Genomic DNA, 21,760 nt, shown 5'->3' with positions numbered 1-21,760 from the left:
TTTTCACAGCTAACTTCTCCCTCTTTATTGACCGTTATAAAGCAATGAAAGGGGCATGAGGGGGTAATCGATGTTGGATAAAAGCGGTCGCTAGGGATTAGATGGATTAAAGATCGCCTGAAACACTTCGTGAAGCTGCGGACCATGAAGAATTGAATTGGGAGTATGCGGAAGATGTTTCTACACCACCTCCTGACAATGGTGTTTACGATTTTACCCTTAAATATTTTCATAGCGAGTTACTTTTAACAAATCATAGAGGGCGCGAATCCACTCAGCGAAGTTGGAGATGCACGACTTATCTCAATTAGATGTAGGCCTACGTGTATGATTGTTTTTAGGCCGAACCATGAGTATTCGGAAAGCATTTTTTTTTCAAAAAAATTACAACTTGATTTTAAAGAAGTAAATGAACTTAATTTAGAATTAAATTCAGAGTAAAGGTTAATTTGGATTTTACCCTTTTTATATTTGTATAGCCAGCTGCGTATTTTATTTTAAGTAGAGGGTTTGAATTCTCTCACCCGAGTTGGAGATGTTATCTGATCTCCATGAAAAAAAAAATCGTAGAGATCAGTGAAATGTACACGTTAAATTGTTTTAGGCCGGCCCATGAAGGAAGGCATTGAGATGTTTTTCAACAACTTGATTTTAAGCAGCAAATGAACTTCATTCAGAATGAAGTTCAGCGCAAAATTTTAATTTGGAATTTAATCAAATTAGACGTCAATCTATGAACTTTCAGTATCCTCTCTTCAATCGGAAATATATATTTCAATATGCAAATAGCGATATGTCACTCTTAGGCTTAAATGTTAAATTTCACTGTAATTTATTATACAAGTCCGTCAAATGAGGAAAAAAATCACACGCAAAGAAACGAAATAATTAAATTATCGGATTGCATGTGACAATGTGATTTAATATCAAAATAATTTTTAGTTTTAGTTTTGTACTAATTGTATGTATGATAATCTGTATTTAAAGTTCCTCAAGAAATTGCTTTTCATTTGCTTCGAACTATTGCAATTTATTTTCATTTTTCGTTGTTTTAACTGTATGATGTTATAGTATATCTGTATCTATAAATATATCTATATAGTGTTAAAAAGAATGAACTGACCTTTAGAGTTTCTCAAATCGGTAAATAAAAAGTATTGTTTATTCGGAACACAGTGTAACGCATACTCTGTACTCATAATTGAATTTGTTTTGTCATACAAAAAGAAATGTATAAAGTTTGCCAGAATCAGATATTTGGAGACCAGTTTAAAAAGCTTTCAATTTTGAGAAATATCGTGATGTACAAAAACACACACACACACACACACACACATGTACAGTATTTTAATGTAACCTATATGTTATTCAGAACATCTGCGTTTATTTATTTTTGAACAGGGATCAATATATAAACAAGTCAAAGAAAAGTAAGCTTTCGCTACTCAGGGCGTTCACAACCGATTCATTATTTTTTTTTGATTTGATTGATTTGATTCATTTTTATTTCTCAACTTAACTTAATAAGAAAGAACATGTAAACGTAAGGCATAATACAAAAATGTCAACAACAATATATTATGCCAAAATGTGATGTACATAATATACAGTTAACGACTAAATTATTCATACCCTTACCAAGTTTTGTAATTATATGTGAAAAAATGACTTGTCCCGATTTATATTTCTTGAGAATGTGACATAAAGGCTTGGTTCTAAAAGTATTCAACAAAGGCCCTTATACAACCAGTCCGCCTTTCATCCTAGAGTTCCAAAACCCCAATAGAGCATATGAATAATTTAGTTAACTGTAGCTATAATAACGTACATATTTATTTTTAATTCATAGTATTATCTTTAACTATCTCTGTAGAAATTGCAGGAGACCGCCATCATTACCGATGCTTGATTAGGATGGCGGCTTCAAAAAAAATCTTAAGGTGATATTGATATAAAAATGTGTTCATACCATCTGTGTGTATGAGTTTGTGATTGTATTGTGTGCGTGCGTGTGTGTGTGTGTGTGTGTGTGTAGCAAATGGTGGATGTGCACGTAGCTCTGTGTTGTATGGGGGATTAGAAACAAATGTAACCTTTTCACAAAAGGAACAAAGAATACGAATAGGAAAAATGCTCTCAAAAAACTGAAACTTAAGATGCCTTAATCTAAAATCCAATTCACATAAAGAAGATTGATTATCATTCTCCCGCTCGTTCGCATAGGAAAATCAACCCTTAATAAAAATTAGATCACTACAATGACTAATCGCCGAAATCATTACAGGCAAAAATAATAAGAATAGAAATTAAAATAAACAGTGATGATGATGATGATGATGATAATGATGATGGTGATACAGATACTACTACTACTACTACTACTGCTGCTACTACTATTTATCTATTTATGTTTCATTATTTATCATTTTTTCTATTTACATGGTATGATTAACGTGAGATTAAACACACATTAGCAGTTGACTTTAAAAATGTAATTACAACCATAATATATTCACAGTAATAGTAATACTGCATTAGGAAACACGCAATGGTTTGGCAATATGAATCAAAAGCTTAAAGGGAAAGTCCACCATGAAAATAAGTTAGTTTTAATAGGAGTAGAAAAATGAGAGAAACAAGTCAGTGAAAGTTTGAGCAAATTCCGATTGAAAATAAGGAAGTTAGGATTTTTAAAGTTGTGATCAATCAAACACAAATTGGCAACTCTATGACGTATCATGCGAGCTCAACTTCCATTTGCTCAGTACTAAAAAAATCTAAAATTTTCATTTTCCCTCAAGAAAAATTTCAACCATACATGCACCCTAAATATAATAATTGCAAATATGTTTCTATACTCCCCCTGCAAGGAACAAATATATATTCCGCCATCAATAACGAAGAAAACATGATTTTATGGAATATTATGCACAAAGCAAATGAAGGAGAGCTCGTATAATAAGTCACAGAGTTGCCAATTTGTATTTGATTGATCACAACTTCAATAATTCATAACTTTCTTATTTTCACTCAGAATTTGCTCAAACTTTCACTCACCTGATTTTCTTATTATTCTGCCTCTATCGAAACAAACTTATTTTGGGGGTGGACTTTCCCTTTAACACACTTCCACACATATACCATTCAATTTAACATACATACATATTCTTCAAGTGATACGAACGAACATACTAAATATTCTAGATACTAAATATTAATACTAATGGAAGTAACAAAACTATTAACCAGCTGAACATTTGTTACGATCGACAGATATTAACATTTTTTTAAAGGAGAATAAAAATATAAAAATAGAGTAACCCTTATCTGGCTAAAATACATAAATACTACTACTACTACTACTACTACTACTACTACTACTACTACTACTGCTACTACTTCTATTGCTACTACAAGTAGACCTACTGCTATTACTTCTAAACCACTACTATCATTACTCTACTACTTCTACTACTTTAAAAAAAGTTGTTAAATATGATGCTCTGTATAATAATAATAACAATGATAATAATAAAGATAACAATACAAATAATAACATTAATAATAATAATAATAATAATGATAATGATAATGATAATAACGATAATACACATGTAATAATAAGGATAATAATTAAAATGATGATGATGATGATGAAGATGATGATAATCACAATAATAATAATAATAATGATAAGTTTTGCCATATAATCTTCAAGAACCATGAAATTGGAAGACTGGTTTACGTTTCATAAATCCTCAGCGACTTCTCCCATCTGCCCTCTTCCTCCTATTTTAGGAATTTTAGCGATCATTGGCAAACGCCATAGGCGCGTTTGTACCTACATCAATGTTGTGAATAATTAATCATTAATTACTAAGGGAGTTGTACCAATTAAAGCTTAATTAAAAAAGGAAAAGGATATTAAGCTAATGTACTGTGGTGCCACTCACTGGGGTCTAATTCTAATTTAATCATTATCATGGTAGATGGAATGTATTATTACTGTGAACAGCACAGTTTGGCCTCATATCCCTACCTAACGTCAATCTCATAATAAAGTAATTCGATAATTACATGAATTTTGCATTTGATCTGAAAATTTATAATTTCATTAATTATGAAAATGTTCTATTATAAGGCCAGGGATCCGTGTGGGATTAGTGAATCTGTCTTGGGAGTATGACTTCATGTTCTATCACAGTGATCACCTTATTTCCCATGACATGCCCACGTACATATCAAAATGAGGTCACTCTGATTTCCATGGTTCCCCAGATACTATAAAGTTTTGAAGGCAATAAAGCATTGCTACGGCTTTATGCTTTGATTAATGTTAACATTTATCTACGCTGTGCCAAAATGATTTCGCAGGATTGTTTTTTTCTTTCCCTCTTGTAAAATGCCAATCACATGACTATTCAGTCACGTGCAAAGCATATGGCTGCTAAAAGAGTCATAGCATTATATATCAATCAAAGCGTCTGTAGAAAGGTGATAAAAACATTTATTTAATGTTGCCGATATATTTTTACGACTTGAATTTCACCTGAAGCAATCCGACTTCCATGTTCAAATGAGTTGGATTAGCTAAGTGATGATAGGTGTTTCACCTGAATATGAACTGCACATAATATCCTTCCACCTTGAACTAAAACTTCATATTATTCGAATGCATCGAATATTTCTCTATGATTCCTCTTCCAGCAGTTTACATTCAGCGGACGAAATATAGATTGCCTCTCGAAACAGCGAATTTAGCTTGAATAGATGGTTATTATAAATACTTTGTATTGTTGTATTTTCGTTGGTTTTATGAATGTTTCTACCAGATCTGGATCAACTGATCGATTATCAGTTGATTTTCCCTTTCTTAATCTTTATCAATATCTACGAGATGAAGAATGGTGTACGTGATGCAAGTCCGTAAGTCATTAAAAACGTAACATGATAAAGATGAAACCCAATATTTTAAGGGCATATATAAATGGTGAAGATGTTTTTGTTTTAATTGCACATCTATTGGTTAAAGAACAAATCAGTAATCAAATCTTTGAAGATTACTTTGAGGAAATCTACATAGGGGACAACAAGGGGCGCAGACTTTTATCTGTTTATCTATGAATACCATAATTGTCCTTGAGGGGTTCTCAATTTATGTCACTGTATTTGTTTATATCATTAAGAACTGAACCTACAAATGGATAGTTAAGAAACAATGCTATTACAGAGAACATTTTAATCTGGATCCTTGTAATATTCATTAGGTAGGCAATCATATCGTCTGTTTGGAGCCAGAAGGGCTTTAACTCATAGACGTGAACATAAAATTTAACACCCTTCTGGCTCCAAACAGACGCTCTATAAAGTGCGAATTTGCGTGTTGGTCTTGACCGCCATTGTTGTATGCAAAACGATAGAACAAATATTGTGTAACCTCTTCAACTGCCGCAATATCACTAGACATTGAAGGTCGCACCTTTACGTGTTAATCAATGTGATTAATACGCCCTAGACTATCACCCAGGAAGGGCCAGGACTATCACCCAGATACTATCACAGAGACTGTCACCCAGAGTCTATCACCAAGAGACTATCACCCTGAGTATGGACAATAGAAGGATGAATATCCCAATGAACCGTTAATTTATGTGAACATGTGTAGGGTGAGACAAAGATGTTAGGTTCTAATCAATTTGCGATAAATTTTCATATTTTTAGTATATACAAGAATGTTAAACAATTATTAAAACAAACAAACGATAAATTAACGAACAAACACGACCACAAGCGTTAGGAGGTGTTACTTGACGCTGTTAAAAAAATGTATTCTCCAAAGTCCTTAAAATTGCTAGGCGAAATTGTTTGTTAGAGGACTGTGTCTCATATATAATTATTTATGTTGTGGAAATCATAGCTTTTCGAAGCTGAAGAAATAATCAGCCAATTCACGTCATGGGAATGCAATTACTTTTTACAACTTTTTTCTTGTTAAGTTTTCGAACATTATCTTTAAGTAGTGTCGGATAGGGAGGGTTAAATTATTACCTAAAGTTATCATGCATGTCATAATTTTCTGCAAATAAAGTAACAAAATATTGCATTATTATTTTGTTCATTGTTAGTTTCCAAGTTCTGGTCAATCATTCGTAAGTACAGTCTGTTAACAAAATTAACTTGCTTACATCATGTTATTCTTAAGGTTTTGTTTGAAACTTTTGGATGGATGAATCATTCTTTGGAATAAAAACAAATGAATCAAATGTCCTAATGTTTGAATTGACTACGTTTATTCCAAATCTTCGAACTCCGTATTATAAATTAATAGAAAGCCAAACATTTTGGAATGATACGCTTTGTGAAAATATCATTTTCAGCACATCTACAACCTACGTAAGTACCTGACAATCTCAGAAACTTCTGAAATATGATTACCGATATTCATTATGGCGCATGCGGGATTAAGAAGGCGGTAGATATACCGTTCGGCCATGAAGCCAAACCGGCATCAGGTCATATCAATAGTAGCACCGTCTTTCCAATGTTAGTAACTTGGCTTTGGTAAGCCGCGGCAAATTTAGACTCATTTCCTGCCTGCAAACCGATTCATCCGCCTGCCAGTCTTCAACCGACAAACCCTCGGAAGACACGTTTAGTGACTCGCTGAGAGCCTCTCCTGTCCTGGGTCTACAGCAACCTTCTCTCTGCACTTACCCTCGGTCTCATTCAGTCTTTATTTTGACTGCAGAGCTCACAGGTTCAAGCTCTCTTCTCCTCCATAACTGTTGAGGAATGCAGTCACTACGTATGCTCAACGAGGTTTGAATTTCAGCTGATATTACAAAGCCAGGGGACAAAATTATACCTGGAGACAATAGAAGAAGTCTTCGTCATGTTTTGTTTTCGCGCGATTTTGGTACTTTCTGTCTGTGTTGTGTACGGGCAGAAGAAAGAGAAGACAAACGTGTTCACCATCAAGCCAGTGTCGTCTATCTATCTGCCTCATTATGTTGCCGGGAAGAAATCCTGGGGGATCAATAAAGATGCAGCCGTCAAAACAGCTTACGATATGGATACTAAACTGGCATACAGTGCTGGTAAGAACACAAAAGTTACTCTTGTTATTTGATTGATGTTTATTAAATACAAACTGCTATGACAAACTAAGTAATACAAACTTAGTTATTGGTAATAACTCATTCAGGGCATTGCCCACATGTTTATGCTTTGGCTAAGTAACTTAAGATTTAAATTTTAGAACAATAGACATATAGCATATACATGAATAGGCCTATAATATACCGACACAAAATAGCAAAAAAAATTTGCTCACACGGTGTTCATTTTTGGTGCGCTGCTAAGAAATTTGAAACCATAGGTTCTTGAAGGGTCAATACGCCTGAAAATTCATAAGTTGACAAAATGTTGGAAAATTCGAAATCTCGGTTTTGCTACAGTTAATTTGCATTAAAAAAAATCTGATAATGTAGACCAATGATGCAGACTATGGCAATAGTACCAAATCCAAGTATTGCCAATTTAAAAAAGGAATACTTTAGTAGTTGTATTGCTTTAACACTTTCTGGTTCAGATGGCTTAAACGAAGTTATCTGAAACGGAACAAGGATACAAGGAGTACCTAAGACCTCAAATCAAATCCGAGGCGTTGATGATTCATGTCAACAGGCATTATTTCACAGGGTTGGATTTGAGCAAGGGGCCCAGCAAGTTAAAAATATAATTGGTCTCTCTGCGTAGGCCTCGGGCAGTATAGTGAGAAGATTTGTCTAAAACAGAAGATAGTGGGGTCACTGATATCATGTATATAAATACATCGCGTAAGAGAAGGGTAAAAATGGCCAGAAAGGAATATGCATATAAATAAGATGCAGTAATCTACATGTAATAATAATAAATAATAATAATGTAACTTATATCGCGCCAAATCCACTTTGTGGAGTGCTCAAGGCGCGTGTAAACAGGAAAAACGATCAAGACTTGAAAAGAAATGTTTTGAGATGAGTTTTGAAAGAATCAGAATCAGATAAAAAAAAAAATTTGATGGGTAATAGTAGATTAATTTGGAAACGTGTTATCTGATTTATATTCAGTGGTATTTTTTGTTGTTATACCAAGTCTTCACGACTTCATCTTATCAAATTATTGTCCTTCAATCATTGTCTTTCAAATTGACTCGACGAGTAAACAAAATCTTTGTCTTTCTCCAAGATTGGTCGTTGTTGATGATAAACCATTTTTTTACAAGGCAGTGGTCATCGGTGTTTTATGTTCTATAAACGAATAGGCTCTACTCGTAACGATTCGTTTTCTGTTACCTGGTTGCCTATTTAGTGAGAGACAAACACTTTTCCAGGAAAATATGAATGTCGAATTCAGAATTAGTCAGATTAAGTTCTTTCTTTATGAAAAAATATTATAGATGATTTTATGTATATATTTAGCTTCATTATTAAGTTTCTGAATATCCATGCATTAAATATATGCACTTTTGTATCGATGGTATGTGCTCACGTAGACACCATCCTTTATTAGATTAAATGAGTAATCATCGAAAGCACGATTTACTGTGTGGACGCAAATGCTATCTGCTTAATGTACGCGACTAAACTTGTTGATTACACCACGGGTAAAAGCCTTCTCCACGAAGGACACGCCCTTCCACAACATGGCCGTATAAATCTATTAACGCGAGGACTGCTTTGCTCTAAATCGTGTTACATCCTTCAGACTTCGTTCATACTTATTAATGTGATTGTTTTGGTGCACTCTGCCAGTCGGAGCCATTATAAAGTGCATGTACGTGATGATATTCTCTATGATGTGTAAAGGTTTACACGGAGAAAGTGTTTATATTGCATGAAGTTAAAGTGTAGTCCACCACGATGATTAGCTGATATTAATAAAAGCAGAAAATATACCGAGAGAAATAGATGAGTGAAGTTTGAGCAATACCCGATTAAAATTAGGAAAAACAAAAGTTTTAAACTTTTTTGAAGTTGTCATCCGTGAAACACACATTGGCAACAGTGTGACGTATCTTGTGAGACCCTTCCAAATATGCTCTGTACAGTAAATTTGATAAACTTCATTTTCTTAGTTATTGAAGACGGAATATATTTGTTTTATACAGAGGTTGTATATAAACATATATGCAATAATCATATTTTGGGTGCATGTGCAATTGAGAATTTTCTTTGGGGAGTTATGAATTTCAGATTTTCTTTTTAAAGTGCAGAGCAAATGACAGGGAGGCTCGCAAGATACGTCACAGAAATGTTAGTGAGTTTTTGATTGACTCCATCTTCAAAATTCATAAATTTCTTATTTCTAATCGGATTTGGCTAAAAAATTGTACAGGTATGTTTCTCTCATTTTCTGCTTCTAGTAGAACCAACTTGATATATCAGGGTGGACTACCCCTTTAAAGAAGTTGGCGTCACCTGTGACTGGGAGGAGAAAAGCTAACTAAATCACTCATTGTGTCCGTCGGGTCTCCCCTCCCGATAAAACTAACTAGGGATTGGCAAAGATGGTGATTCACCTCGATAAACATGGATTCATTACGTCCTATCCGAGGGACGGAGTGTTTCCATTACCTTATGTCTTATGAAAGGGGGATAAACACGTTAACACACATTGCGTGATTCGGTCATCCACCTTGGTAGGATTCGAACCCACGAATCTGTGGTTCGACATGCATGTGCATTACTTACTGAGCCAACTCGCCTCCTGAAATATAGCGACAGAATATAAAATAGCGACACCAAATCCACTCGCTCGTCACTCGTCTGAGCAGTTCTTTAGTTCTTTATTTCCTGGGACAACGGATCATGTTCAATTCCACTTTGAGACATCTTAAGACATTCGAGGAAAGATGAATCATATTCCTTTAAAAAACAGAATATGGGGAATGATATATCGTGAGGATTTGAACCGAAAGATAGGAGAGATGATGTTTCTATTCTCAAAAACACATGCATTAACTCTACACATCCACCACCGATTCATATGATTCAAATAAGGTTAACAAGATTTTGGTACATTCTTTTTCTTTCAGTTCTTCACCTTTTTGTTCACAACCTCTTGGAAATTTATGAATTGGACACTGGTCGTAATATACGTCATTTATTATGTTAAGTTATTATTTAAGTTCAGGGAGCACGGTAGTGAGTGGCTTTTATACTTCACTTTAAGTTGAAAAGTTGAGGGTTGGAATTCTTGACAAAGCATTTTACATCCCTTTTCGTGGTCCGGGTGTCAAGTAGGTACACGATAGGATCCATTAAAATTACAGCACTCATAACTATTATCATTCAAGATTTCTTGTTGTGATTTTCACAATAAAATTTAATATATACAAATTTCCTTACAATAATCACTATTTGGTGGGTCTTGAAAGGAGTCTCATTATAACCTTGCACTCCCCCCACAAGAGGGTAAAATAGAATAAATGATGAAATGATAAAGGGCATAAATCCAATAAAGCTTAAAATCAACAGTCATCTTTGTGTGTGTATGTGTGGAGTTGGGGAGGGGGGGGGGGGGTTATAAGTGATTCATGTACAATCTGTTGACTTATCGGTCGACATCGGTGACCAGTATTGTGTTCATAATTCAATTTATTATTAAAGTATTGTTGCATATAGTCTCCAGCTTACATAACTTTGAAGAAAAAAAAAAAGCCTGTAAGATAGTTGTAAGCTTTCTTGGAAGTCCATTTTCTGCTAACATATTTGATAACATATTAGTTTTGAATTTGAGATGAACTGATATTTACCCAATACAATATTAGCTCATTGGCCAGAAGAGATTTCTTTCATAATAATTTTTATTGATGTCAACTCAAACATGTATTCTAACAAAAAAAAAAAAAATTAAAACGACATTTAAGGGCCACGTTAATTAACGCAATACATTTCGGATGCCATTATCTATAGTCAGAGTGCGACGAATTCCTTTTTTTAGATCTTCATGAAATAAACTCCCAGGACATATGAAAATAATTTGACCTCGGGTAGAGGCCTTCAGGTTGCCTGTATCGGACAGACGATAGAATAACAAGGCTGGGCTATTTTAAGAAGACTCAATACAGCGCCTTTGTCCACAATGAATTACGTATCATTATACTCTGGCAAAGACATCCTATTGTCTTAGGGTATATCCCTTCAAATACAAATTAATATTGCTGAATTATCCAAATTGAGGCGAAAATGAAAGCATGTATGTTTAGTGTTTGTAAAGCAAGATTTTCAACGGGATGAATCATCTTTGAGAGACAGCCAAATTGATGAATGATTGCTTGTGATGTCTCAGTGGTATTAACAAAATGCTTTTCAATACAAGGAATGATAGGTTTAACCTCGACGCCAAATTATGTGGCTTTGTGAGTGACAAAGACAATAGAAACAGAATATTTTGACATTCCCTAATAGGGTTACAATTATTTTGTCCATGAACAATCATATCGTGTTTGTTGTCTAATATTATGCGACAATTAAATCATCAAAATGTGATTGTTTGTTTGCAATGACTCAGTGACAGAAATAAAATTCCCCTAAATCGACTTTTATCCATAATCCTCATCGTTTTATTTTGTGTGTCTTAAAGATGTATCATGGAAAAAATAGAACATATACAAATAATGTTTGAGTTCTTTAAGTTCTCAATAGCTATATTATTGGATAATGTTTGATGTCGAAGTTGACCAATCAATTGTTGTATTTAATCAATTTATTTTCTAAGGAAAATTCATTATATTTTCTTTTAGTATACTCACTGCATTCGATCAAAGTAATTTTGAATTTTATTTTCTTTGGAAATTATTATTCTTTTGTCCATAATGAAAGCTCGCCGTACTCGTCTTTTATCATTTTATTCGAAAAATCTTTGTACTTTGATAGGAAAATCACCTTTTTGTTTTAGATCCCAATCAGTTCATTATGTATTTTTCCTCAAATCAATGCTAATATTTGCCATAGACTTGAATAATTTGTGTAATATGAATAGAAATACATAAATAAATGACAATATAAAATGGGCTATTTCTCTGATGGGGGAGAATTTCGAGGTTGTCCAAGATGATGGCTACGTCATTGTCCTCGAATTGGTAGTCATATCATGGTCTGATACCAACACCCACGAGACCCCCCATACCTGGAAATGGCGCGCAGACTAATTAGCAACTTTAGGTTTACACCTTCCCCATCGCTTCCTTTTCGAGTCGTCTATGTTCAGTATTGATTTACAATAGACGCCGTAAACTATCAGCTGACAGGCAACTGTTTGAGACATTGAGGGCTTGTAAATACATGATAATGTGGCTGATGTGGTGATAATATAATTACCACATGACTGGCTTCATAGCGACTGACAAAGGCGCCATATTGATCTCCTTCATGGGGTTTCCATACTAATTTTTGTTTTAGAGACACAATCATCCAAGATGGCGGTCATGTAATCGATAAGAGTACATGTATTACATTGTGAAGTCTTATTTTTCTTATTTGTATGCATTAAATTTCTCCTCTTTTTCTCTCAAAACTCCAATTCTTTTAATAGTGTAGAATCAACAAAAAAAAATCTAAAACAGAACTTTTTATTTATGATGTGCTAACATACATCACAATCTAAGTGACACAGTACTATACTGTAAAGTTCATATGTTATGATGAATCAATAATAATATTATCGTTTTGATCTTATTCAACATTCATTACAGATCGAGTGATAGATAAAGCTGTTTGATGGCTGATAACTTTAATACATGTTCAGTGAAACATTTGCAGTCTCCCAAAATAGTTGTTTTTTTTTATCAACATTTAGATACGTCACATAGATATAGCTGTTTGATGGCGGATAACTAATTGAACATTCATTACAGATCGAGTAATAGATATAGCTGTTTGATGGCTGATAACTTTGATACATGTTCAATTAAACATGTGCTGTCTCAAAAAATATATATTTTATCGAAATTCAATGAAGTCACAGAATCAAAGAAAAACAGTATAACTTTATAAACAGTATTACAATGCTTTTTTTCATACAGCCATACGTACAGTAAACGTTGTTGTATCTATAGTAGGCACTTAGATCACCCCTTCTAGAACACGTTAAGCTCTGAAATTAAAAAAGGTAGATAACACTGCTCAAACTGTAACATCATTTCGTCATTTCTATTAGGGGAGAATCTAAGTAATAACATTTAGCAACGGAAATAGATACTGAAAATCTTAATTAATGATAAAAACAACCGTGTGATAATCTATGGGTACTAGACACTAGACAGGTGTTACGGACGTCCCTTCTTCTCCTGCAGGATGTTCCTTCTAAATCGGGAGCACGGAAGTTTCAATCCTTGACCACACCACACCGCCATAAAAATAGACGCCAGACTTCGATGGATGCATGTTTACGTGAGCCGTCAACAACAGAGGCCTTGCTATAGTGGGAAGGTACTCATCATGTGCTTGAGTCGGTTCTATATGGTTAGAAGAAGTCCCGTGAAGCTTAATACCATTAACGTCACGGCCTGACACACCCTTTCGTGATATACTTATGACATGGCATCATGTCTGTAATGAAGGAATAGTGGGGATTAACTAATCAATAAATTTGACGGCATTTTTAATCAAAGATGACATGCTCTGTAGAAACGTTTCCGATTGATGATAATCCTATTGTTCACATTATTCGACCTTTCATGCTACTTCCTGTTCCTGGACAGATTGAAAAAGTTCAGTGTTAACTTCAACAACACATATTTCCATGCTTTAGAAAAGAAAATGTGTTCACATAACAAAAAAAAAATGTGTATTGGTCTTTAACACACTGCCCAACTGAATTTGAAATTCAAAATTTCAATATAATATCTTAAAATAGATTTATGGACAATCATTGTTAGAATGTATCAATAGCACAGTCATGCTTTTATTTGTTACAATGACGTTACTTAAGTGTGAATATAACTGTTTAAGGAAAGTATACAAAATAAGCAACTTAATTTAGTGATATACCAACATTGGTTGTTGTATTCTAAAAGGGATTGGGTAACTTCGTCTCAGATTCTAAAAAAAATCCTAGATTTAGCTCATGCTGCAATCATAATTATAATCCTTTAGGTCATACGTGAATCCCATGACTCTCACAAGCCAATCGCCTGTCTGATTATCAAGATATCTATGATTGGAATCAGAAATGTCAGAATTCGTTTTCCTAACGGTTTTCATAACACTACAGTCTAATGGAAAAAATGAGTATGGTAAAACCGGTCACTCAAAGATTCTTACTTTTTTAGGCACTTCGTGATCATTTTGAAGCGCAATTTCTGTAGGGCCTCATTATTACACCATATCACAGACAATGATAATACGTAGGGCCATGCATCTCAGATTTAACATTGTTAAACGATGCCTTTAACCTTAATTTTTCAAGGGTAATTCCAATTTCCTTTGAACGAATTATGGGAATTATATTACTCGTTCGTATAAATAAAACGGGCAACACTAATTGCATGAGCGGGGTGTGTGTTTGACATATTAAGATTAATGAAACTTGACCATTGCAAATTAGTTGAGACTGGTCGGTTTTCCGGAGACGTGGGAAGATTTTAAGATCAGCCATGCATGTGTCATAGTACTATATACATAAAAGAAAACACGTAATTATTACACTATTTTTGACAAAGCATTGTGTCTTTGACCTCTCGAAGCAACATCTTAAATGGTAGCGATATCCTGTCACATGTACTCCTTGATATCTTATTCAATTAACTTGCAATTAATCCAATTAAGGCAAATAATTGATCACGTTGTGTTATTAATCAAATATCTTTTATTTTTAAGTAAGCAGAAAAAAGGCCTTCGAGCATTGAGGAAACAAAAGAAAATTATTTAAAAGCGAACAAGAAGAAAGAAAGACTGCTACTGAACGAAAAACATTGAATGAGAAATGGAACATCTTAAGGTAAACAGTGATAATAAACATGAAAATTGAATGAATGAGGACCGGAGGGGTCCGCTCATTTCGCATTTATGTGTGATTGACCGCCCTCGACTGCCATGGACTGCTCAATTGAGTTGTATATATTGTGTAATCTATATGCTATGTAATACAATTTGAAATACTGTGTATGATGTACATGTATCGAATGAATACGATATAATAATACTGCAAAAAAAATTCAAGGTACACCCTAAACAAAAAATAATAACAATTAAAAAAAACTTGCCCGTTAACTGGTCACTCCATTAGGGCAAGGATTCGGTTCCTCGCTCTCATCGACACAAATTAATCCGTTTCAATTATAGTTTCATGTAACATATTCGCAGTAGCAACAAGTGGGGTAGTTTTTTATATGGACACTGGTTATATTTTCATAAAAGGACCCTGTTTTAAAAGGAATTGAGGTTAAGTGTGAGGTCTTATTTAAGGTTCGTGTATTCCAAACGCTTATCTAGTCCATTGTATGAACCTATTTTATTTTAATATTACAAGTTTCCGTCGGACAGGTGCCCGGAAGATCCGCCTGGCCGACGGCACACGTGACCAAGAATTTTAACCTCCTGGACCCTGTTCTTTTCTGAGGGTCCCACAAGACCAACGTTCTATACTGTAGTGTTCCGTCTCGGGATCCTCCTTAAAGAGAGTCCACGAGATAAGGTACTCGTAATTTAAGGGAGATAACACGTGGATCTCTAGTCTTCTAGGCCTGGTTTGTGCTGGTCTTCAGTCGTTCCCTTCAAAATTCGACCATGATCCTACTACATTGTAGGTCCCTTATCCTAGAGCACATACAATATGTATATTCCATAAATAGTACGTGTCTATATCACTTACACGTGTCTTATGTGTGATTCGTTTTTTTGGTAGGCCTTTGGAAATCTTTCAAAGCCGTGTCATGGGAAAGAGGTTTTGACTCATCTAACCTTGATATGTATGCACACGTGTTTGTTAAAAGTTTACTAGGCAAGTCAGGCATCAGTCCTACTCTCAGTAATTTAGTACAGGAGAGAGCAGCTGAGGCACTCGGAGGGGACAAATATAGAGAAAATTATAACGCAATTATTACGTATGAGAGAAAGAGAGGAAAGACGGACAGAAGAGGGAAATATGGAAATGGGATTGAGGGAAAGAAGGGGAAGAGAGGGAGGGAGAGGGAGGGAGAGAGACAGAGAGAGAGAGAGATATATATTTATATATACGGTGTTAGCTAAGGGAATAATGGACAATACAGAGAGAAGGCTAATAGTTGCATAAAGAAATATCAAGTAGGCAAAAAAAAAGGCGATAAACAACAACAAAACAAACGATGATGACTGAGCCTACTCACTCACAACTTTTAAAATGCATTTGAAGATATTTCAGTAACATTCAACATTCTTTCTTACTGTGAGCGTACTACCGAAAATATGTCGTCAGTACATTCTCTTGCGCTTCCCCCAACATGGAAACTCGGGATTGTGATCATGACATACGTGACAATGTGTACTGCCTAACAACCATCATCATGCAGCGCTTCCTAAAATAGCTCATTCCTCCGAGAGGCCTCATGTCTTATTTTCTCTTCCGCTTTCTATTGAAGGAATTGTAACTCATTGTTTAATACCGCACGTACTAGCTATGCTCTTTGGCATTTCATAGTTAATGGAGAAGATTAAATAAAACAATCTAAAGCTTTAGCAAAAGGGGGCTTACAGCGAGGCGTAAGGTAGTTAGTTGATGAAAAAGTATTAACTAATAGATATAATATTAGTCGTAGTAATAAGTGAAGTATCCCATTGATTTGTTAGAATATATTCAAAAGGGATTGTATTGATTAGGAATCCGTAAAAATAGTAGCAATAGTAGTAGCAGTAGCAGCTGCGGTAGTAGTAGTAGTGGTAGAAGTAGTATTAATAGTAGTAGTAGTAGTAGTAGTAGTAGTAGTAGTAGTAGAAGTAGTAGCAGCAGCATCAACAGTAGCAGTAGTAGTAGTTGAAGAAGCAACAGTAGTGGTGGTGGTGGTAGGAGGTTTATTAAAAGTATTGTGTATTTTTCATTGAAGAAGTTTGAGTGGTAGAGGTTGGGGGGGGGGGGGACCCAATTTAATTGATGGTACTAATGAGTGCAGGTAAATAGAAGAAGATATGGTTGACATACATATTTTCAGCACTAACTATAACTCCCATTGTTTTCAATTCATAATTATTATATCTGCTTCTCATTTTTATATCAAAAGTTTTAAAATCTAAGAGTGCCTATATTATTTACAACAAGTGCCGTATCATTTTATAATATCGAGAAATATTTCTAAATCATAAAAAAGAAAAGAACTAGAACTGTGATGTAACAGTTGTTTTCAATACTGTGTCATACATGGTGTAAATTTTGTCTAGTGCCCAGTGCATACATCGATTAAACAGTGTTGCGATGACCGTCTGCAATGCGTGTCAGTCAATATCAAACAGCATGGAAAAAACAGGATGGTTATAACCTTTCCTCCCATTAGAAGTAATAATAGTTGTTACTCATTTCGGAATATAATTTGAGTGGGCGGTCTAGGCTTGGCGACAGATGATCTCATTGAAGTGTTAATCGCTTTTAAGACGGAGTGCTCCATACCGTCATGTGAGAGCATGATTTTGCGTGCACATGGTGGGTGAGGTTATCCCGGAAACTCAGGCTTGGTCCACGGGGAGTGGAAACGAAAACCTGGATTGAGACTAGGCTGAGAGATCTAATGCATCAGACTTCCACTTAGTCAGCTAAAGAGTGCCCTCAAGATGGCTCTGATTTCTTTTTAGAGTTTTACATCTTCCGTTTTTATTTATATAGAAAGTCTTAGAAATGGAAGGATAAGCACAGCACTTAACTTGAGAAAAGTTTCCAATCCCTCTCCAAATGCTTTGCCTTCAAGCAAGCAGCAGGAACCATTAGGAATGGTAGGACTACCTCTGCTTATTATATTATTACAACAGCATGAAGAAGATGACGATGAAGAACAAGAAGAAGAACAAGAAAAAGAGCAAGAATATCAAGAAGAAGAAGAACAGCAACAACAACAACAAGGACAACAAATACTACTATTACTACTTCTACTACTTCTACTACTACTACTAATACTACTACTACTACTACTACTACTACTACTACTACTACTAGTATAATTACTACTTTTACTACTACTAATACTACGATAACTTTTTCCACTACTTTAACCCGAAATACCCCGGTATTGTGGCCCCTGACTATCAAATACTAAAAAGTTGCTTGGAACAATGTTCTTGCAAAGATCGATAACGTGATAACAAAAGTGATTAGTTGAAATATAATATAAATCTATATCTAGATAATTTGTCATGACCAAGTGATTGAACATGTTTGTATCTTCAAAAGTCATTCCTAAAAGTGGCGATTTCTTCTGAAAAATGAATTCCCCAATCAAATAACTTCAAGACATTCTCTACGAGTTTCAAGTTCCTAATCCTGAGAGTTTTTATAGAGTTTTCCTTTCCAATTTGTGACAGACGTCATCTCATATTTAACTCCACTTGACCTAATAAATCTTTGAATCCGACAGATTTGAGTTAATTGAGAGAAATGTTAATACTTTGCGGTAAAGACTGGGGGAATTTACTAAATGACCTCTATAAGCTTTCATCCTTTAAACGAGCAGGAAAGCGTATATTTGTACATTTCTTTAATGAGTGAACCTGATATTCTTTAAGGTACTTTCTGTCGGGAAGTCAAATTCAAGTGGGAACAAAGAGAAATGGAAGTTTGAGAATTTCTAAGAACGAAATGTTGAACTTATCTAAGAAACGCGTGTATTCATTACGAGTAATTCAACGAAGAAACCTCATTACAAGATAAAAAAGTTGTATTTGATTTTCTTGGACACATACATGTATCTGTATATTCCTACTATATTATCCTGTCGGTGTATACACACATATACACAAATACTGGCCCCTTGAATGTGCAGTGTATTTGACCATGCATCTAATGATTACCCTTTTGTAATAGACTATAAGTGGTATATTTTTTTGATTGAATACTTGCTGTGATCAAGTGTCCATTTGGTCACATAATTCATCAGATATTCCGTTTAATTGCTCCTGGTGTGCATGAGTAGTACAGCAGTAACAACGAAGGCATAATTATTACCAAGATTTGATGTAATGAGAAAGTGAAAATGGTGAAAGAGAAGGTTTTTGGTATATATCAACTCATATTTTGCCGTCCACTAACACCCCTGTCTACATGGAGAGATGGGGTTGGAGGAAGTCATATTGTTTGAGTGCCATAGTAATTGATCATAATATGTCTACTTGTTAAGAATGTCGGTGTCAAAATCCAAGCTTATTAACACACCATTTGGAATAAACACAAATCTACACAACTATCAAAACAAATATTAAACAAGTAACAATTCTAAGATGTAAATAGTGATGTAGTTAGGAATATTCGATGTTGGATTACCCCCAAAAGGGATATTATTAATCTACTCAAATATGAGAGGGACATGAAAAAAGATAGTGTTACTACATGAACATGTATCTCGGGAATAAAGTGCTGAATACAGTATCCAACGTAAAACAAGTCTGTATTGTCATGGCTATCTTGCATAGTTTAACCTGAGCCAAATAAATATAAATAAAAGTGCTTTCATAAGGTTTTTCAGAGTGATTACCCTCGTATGGATTAATACCAATGGGAAGATAAAATGGTCCGTTGATTTGAAAGTCACAGTCATATTGTTGACTACTATGACTAAAGAAGATTTAAGTTCATTTTTTCAAACCTCCTATGACTTTACTTACACAGACAGCTTAAAGGCTTAAAAGAAAAGAACATAAAACATAGCCATCTTGATAATCAAAGTGTATTAGATAGTTGGAATGACCTCAAAACGAAAAGTAAAGAATACTATTCAAGATTGTTGCTAATTTGCTGTACGAAGTAATTAGGTGTGAGCTCTTAGGAAGAATATATTTGGGTGGATATTTGCGATGCGATGACCTTGTTTAATTTATGTTTAGTTTGCCCCGACTATGATTTAGCTTTAGATTGACTAATGCCCCTGTCACAATGGAGAGATGGGAATGGAGGGGAGAATTGAATTCGTGTCATTCTGTATGAAAATGATTGATTATATATGTCTTTTGACTTATTTTTTGTATATGTACCTAGTTTGTTTATTACTTTCTATTATGTTGACAAATGAGGAAATCAAAATCAAACAAACACACAACAAATGTTATAATAGTTGAAAACTAATATATCTTTTAGGTATAATTCTATGTTTAAGAACATAGGAGTGTCAGAAAATAGGACCGTTTTTTTCCTTTTGGAAACTGCATGACCTGTTTGTTTCCAACATCTAGTCGCATTTTAAACGGCTGGTAAGATTTTTAAAAAAACCTTAGATAGAATGTGCGATTAATATATTTTAATCGTAAAGGAAGAACAAATATAGCACATGAAGCTAATATCCGTTGTCCCTCTCTTCTAGACGAGGTCAAACTTAAAGGGAACAGACTAAACCTCTGATACTGGAGTTGGAAGCATGTATCAAGGATTGTCAGGGGGGTATCTTTTTCAGGAAGAGAGGTTTCGGTTATGAATCGGGGTTATTGCCTCACCCTCTTTACTTTCCTTAAAAAAAATGTTTCCCTATTTCTATTTTTTGTGGGCGCCGGCCATTTCGGCCGCTGTATCGGCCTATGGAGTTGCGTCACAAAACAGAGTTTGACACTTTACAACTGTATGCAAACTGTTCCACTTGCATTATCGCGATATTTCTTATTGATAGGCGAAAAGGTAAGAATGACTCATTGACACTCATGGCCAGTTTGTTTTATCATTTCCCCTTTTCCATACTTTTCAGTCTTAACGTTTGAAAGGGGGAGGGGAAAGAATGGGGAAGAAGAATCAGCTTGAACAAACCACACTCATGTCCTTTGCAAGGAAATTCATTCACGTTTGCTTAGGGATGATAATAACATGGCCCGCAGGAAGTGTAGTATTGACTCTCTGGTGGCTACCCATGGTAAATCATTATTTTTCCTACTTATTATTTATCAAATGAATACCATAGCGCACTTCTGCATGGATGTAAACATTCAATTTACATTGCTGAGTGTAGTCGTTTCCCATTTGTTTATTTATTTATTTTATTTCCAGGCAAGATGATAACATACAAAACATCACAAGGTTGACAAATGATATAATATAAACATAATGATATTTAGCACCAGCCAATACCTGAGGATCACCTAAAAGAATTTTAAAATTCTGTCTAGAGGCTCTCCCATTTCATAATTCATAATTGTTTTAAGTGGATTAATTTTGTTGGCGGAAGGGGAGGTGTCAGTCCAATTCTATTTCACACCCGCCCACTCATTGATTCTGTTTGTGTGTGTAGTGGCATGTTTCACATTCAGCAGGGAAGTGATGTCATTCCCCCCTGAGGCTGAGATGAGTGATATCTCAGCTATAACGGGAACCTCCTCGGTCGGTGCGGTCGGTCAATCTTAATTACTTTAATATGTCTCTTTTTAAGATTGGCACGTTTATAGAGGAAGTAATCCAATCCGGTTCGTCACAATTTCGTCTTATGGTATCTCCTTAATGCAAGTAGAGGAAGATTGTATCGTTAATGAGAGAGTAGTGTGGAAATGGAGGAAAATATCCCCGAATTGGCTCTAAAATACTCTCTAAATACACGTACATAGTAATAACAATTAACCCGATCATT

The 21,760-nt window shown here is 34.8% G+C and overlaps 1 protein-coding gene across 6 annotated transcripts in view; it reads left to right on the top strand.

Annotated features, from left to right (window-relative positions):
• Positions 1-6,868: 6,868 nt before the first annotated feature.
• Positions 6,869-21,760, top strand: part of LOC579383 (mesenchyme-specific cell surface glycoprotein) — a 32,967-nt gene continuing 18,075 nt past the window's right edge. For all 6 annotated transcript variants that reach the window (XM_011677657.2, XM_011677658.2, XM_030987159.1 and 3 more), the window contains exon 1: positions 6,869-7,097. In XM_011677657.2, coding sequence (XP_011675959.1) covers positions 6,893-7,097 — 205 coding nt within the window. In that variant the 5' untranslated portion in view covers positions 6,869-6,892. The remainder of the gene's footprint in view (positions 7,098-21,760) is intronic.

Source organism: Strongylocentrotus purpuratus, unplaced genomic scaffold, assembly GCF_000002235.5.
Source record: "Strongylocentrotus purpuratus isolate Spur 01 unplaced genomic scaffold, Spur_5.0 spur5_scaffold_16, whole genome shotgun sequence".
Classification (NCBI taxonomy): domain Eukaryota; kingdom Metazoa; phylum Echinodermata; class Echinoidea; order Camarodonta; family Strongylocentrotidae; genus Strongylocentrotus; species Strongylocentrotus purpuratus.
This window is presented reverse-complemented; position numbering and strand designations above follow the sequence as displayed.